Source organism: Rhinichthys klamathensis, unplaced genomic scaffold, assembly GCF_029890125.1.
Source record: "Rhinichthys klamathensis goyatoka isolate OS25496 unplaced genomic scaffold, OSU_Roscu_1.1 h1tg000504l_1, whole genome shotgun sequence".
Taxonomy (NCBI): Eukaryota; Metazoa; Chordata; class Actinopteri; order Cypriniformes; family Leuciscidae; genus Rhinichthys; species Rhinichthys klamathensis.
The window spans coordinates 777501-780000 of record NW_026606985.1 but is presented as its reverse complement, the minus strand read 5'-3'; the positions used below and the strand labels follow the sequence as shown (position 1 = coordinate 780000).

General features: G+C 36.0%; 1 protein-coding gene across 1 annotated transcript in view; it reads right to left on the bottom strand.

Moving 5' to 3' along the window:
- Positions 1–2500, bottom strand: part of celsr2 (cadherin, EGF LAG seven-pass G-type receptor 2) — an 83528-nt gene that overhangs the window by 18393 nt on the left and 62635 nt on the right. The window contains exons 12-14 of the mRNA XM_056237993.1: positions 2073–2247; positions 1276–1417; positions 1038–1158 (exon numbers count right to left, since the gene is read on the bottom strand). Coding sequence (XP_056093968.1) covers positions 1038–1158; positions 1276–1417; positions 2073–2247 — 438 coding nt within the window. The remainder of the gene's footprint in view (positions 1–1037; positions 1159–1275; positions 1418–2072; positions 2248–2500) is intronic.

The following is a 2500-nucleotide window of genomic DNA, read 5'->3' as shown; positions in this document are numbered from 1 at the left end:
GAATGCTGTGCTAGTTACAGTGCTAATGCTAACGCTTTAGATAGACGTTTAATATAACATTTAAATTATATAATAATAATAATAAATTATAAAATGTATTAATATAAAATAAAATAATATCATTTTTTAAATAATGTATTAAACTATATTAAAATAAAATGATATAATTAAAAATACATTTTTGACTAAATGCTCAAATATAAAAATAATATAATAATAATAAATTGTAAAATGTAGTAATATAAAAATAAAATAATATATATATATATATTTAAATAATTTATTAAACAATATTAATTTAAAATAAATAATAATATAATAAAAAAATAAATTATAGACTAAATACTCAAATATCAAAATAAAATAATATAATAATAAATTATTAAATGCATTAATATAATAATAATAATAATAATACATTATAAAATGTATTAAACAATGTAAAATTATTGTTTTTATTTTATGTTTAATTTATTAAACAATATTAAATTGTATAATTCTTTAAACATTAAAATAAAATAATATAATACAAAAACTTACATTACAAATTATTAAACAATATAAAAATAAAATAATAGAATAGAAATCAATTGTGGTCTATTAAACAATCTAAAATGAAAAACATTCAAATAAAATAATATAATACAAGAAATTACGTAAAAATGTACCAAACAATAGAATAACAAAAAATAAACTGTACAATGATTAAACAATATAAAAATAATGTAATAAATATACATATTTTAATTTGATATTTTTTAATAAATCTGATAATATTTTATTACATGATTTAAATTTAGATTGTTTAATAAAATACTATACAAATATGTATGGAGCAATATAAAAAATAAAATAATATAATACAAATAATTCAAAATTTTGAAGTAATAATCTAAAATTAATAATATAATATTTATATGATTTACTAAACAATACAAAAATATAAATAATTAATTCATTGAAAATTAAAAAATGTAAAACAGTAACTAAGTAAACATTAATAGTTTGATCATGTGTTTGTGAAGTTCGCTCGTCACCTTGCAGCGACACACTCCGCTGGTCTTGTTACAGTCGGCGTCGAAGCCTTTAGCCGTGTCGCAGTTACACGGACCACATGACTTATCACCCCACCATCCGCGGGGACACGGCAGGTCCGTCCTGACACACACACACACACGTCAGTACACACACACACACACGTCAGTACACACACACACACACGTCAGTACACACATCACTGCCACGAGTCATGACGCCTCAGGAAACATCTCCTACTTTTTCTGGCAGTATTGGCCGAAGAAGCTGCTGGGACAGGTGCAGGTGTAGCCGTGGGCGGAGCTTATCTTCCTGCTGCATGCTGATTGGTGCTCGCAGGGGTTCAGTGCGCAGGCGTCAGTGCAGCTGCTGCCATAGTAACCTGTTCACAAATAACATCAAGATATGTGTGTGTGTGTACATTTCCACCAGCAGCCTCTCTCTCTCTCTCTCTCTCTCTCTCTCTCTCTCTCTCTCTCTCTCTCTCTCTCTCTCTCTCAACACTGAGCGTCTTAACCTGCAGTTCCTCCACTGGCCACTAGAGGCCGGCTGCAGAAGAGACTCAGTCCCATAGACCCGCATGTTAAAATGCCCAACTTTACAGCAGAAAAACACATGTTTACAGTCTGGAGCTAAAAGTGGTTTTGCTCTATATCGCTAATGTTGCCCTTCATGACGACTGTGAGGGGGGATGTTTATATAACTCATCCGTTTAAATTATATTAAGCCTTAAAGTTCTGCATAATTAAGGGCGTGGCCACTTGAGTGACAGGTGGATTGCCGCTGATGTCACTGCTAGCCGTTTGTCTGCTAGCGTTAGCGTCACCTCAGCTAATCCGCCTCGCCGCACATGTTCGTTTATCCGGGAGTGACGCGCGGCCAAGACGGCGACGGCCGGCTCCGCCCACTTGGGGCTTCAGAAACACTAAGCGTGACATCACACACACACACACACACACACACACACACACATATGTTATGCAGTCTATGGTCCATATATGATGTATTCAGTGAGATACGCGAGTGTGTAGACTGACCGGTGTGGCAGCGGCAGGAGTGTGTGTCCCAGCCGTCTCTGCACTCGCTGTGTTCGGGACACGGGTTTGATCCGCAGGCGTTCGGGAAACTGCAGCCCGACTCCACGTTCAACACCTGAGCCTGATGCATGCTGGGAAACACCGGAGCCGAGGGGGTCTCGCCCAGACGCAAACCCTGCAGAGGATCTCTGAGTGAGTGTGTGTGTGATGATCACATGTGTGAGTGTGTGTGTGTGTGTGATGATCACGTGAGAGTGTGTGTGTGTGTGTGTGTGTGTGTGTGTGATGATCACATGAGTGTGTGTGTGTGTGTGTGTGTGTGTGTGTGTGTGTGTGTGTGTGTGTGTGTGAGTGATGATCACATGTGTGTGTGTGTGTGTGTGTGTGTGTGTGATGATCACGTGTGTGTGTGTGATGATCACATGACA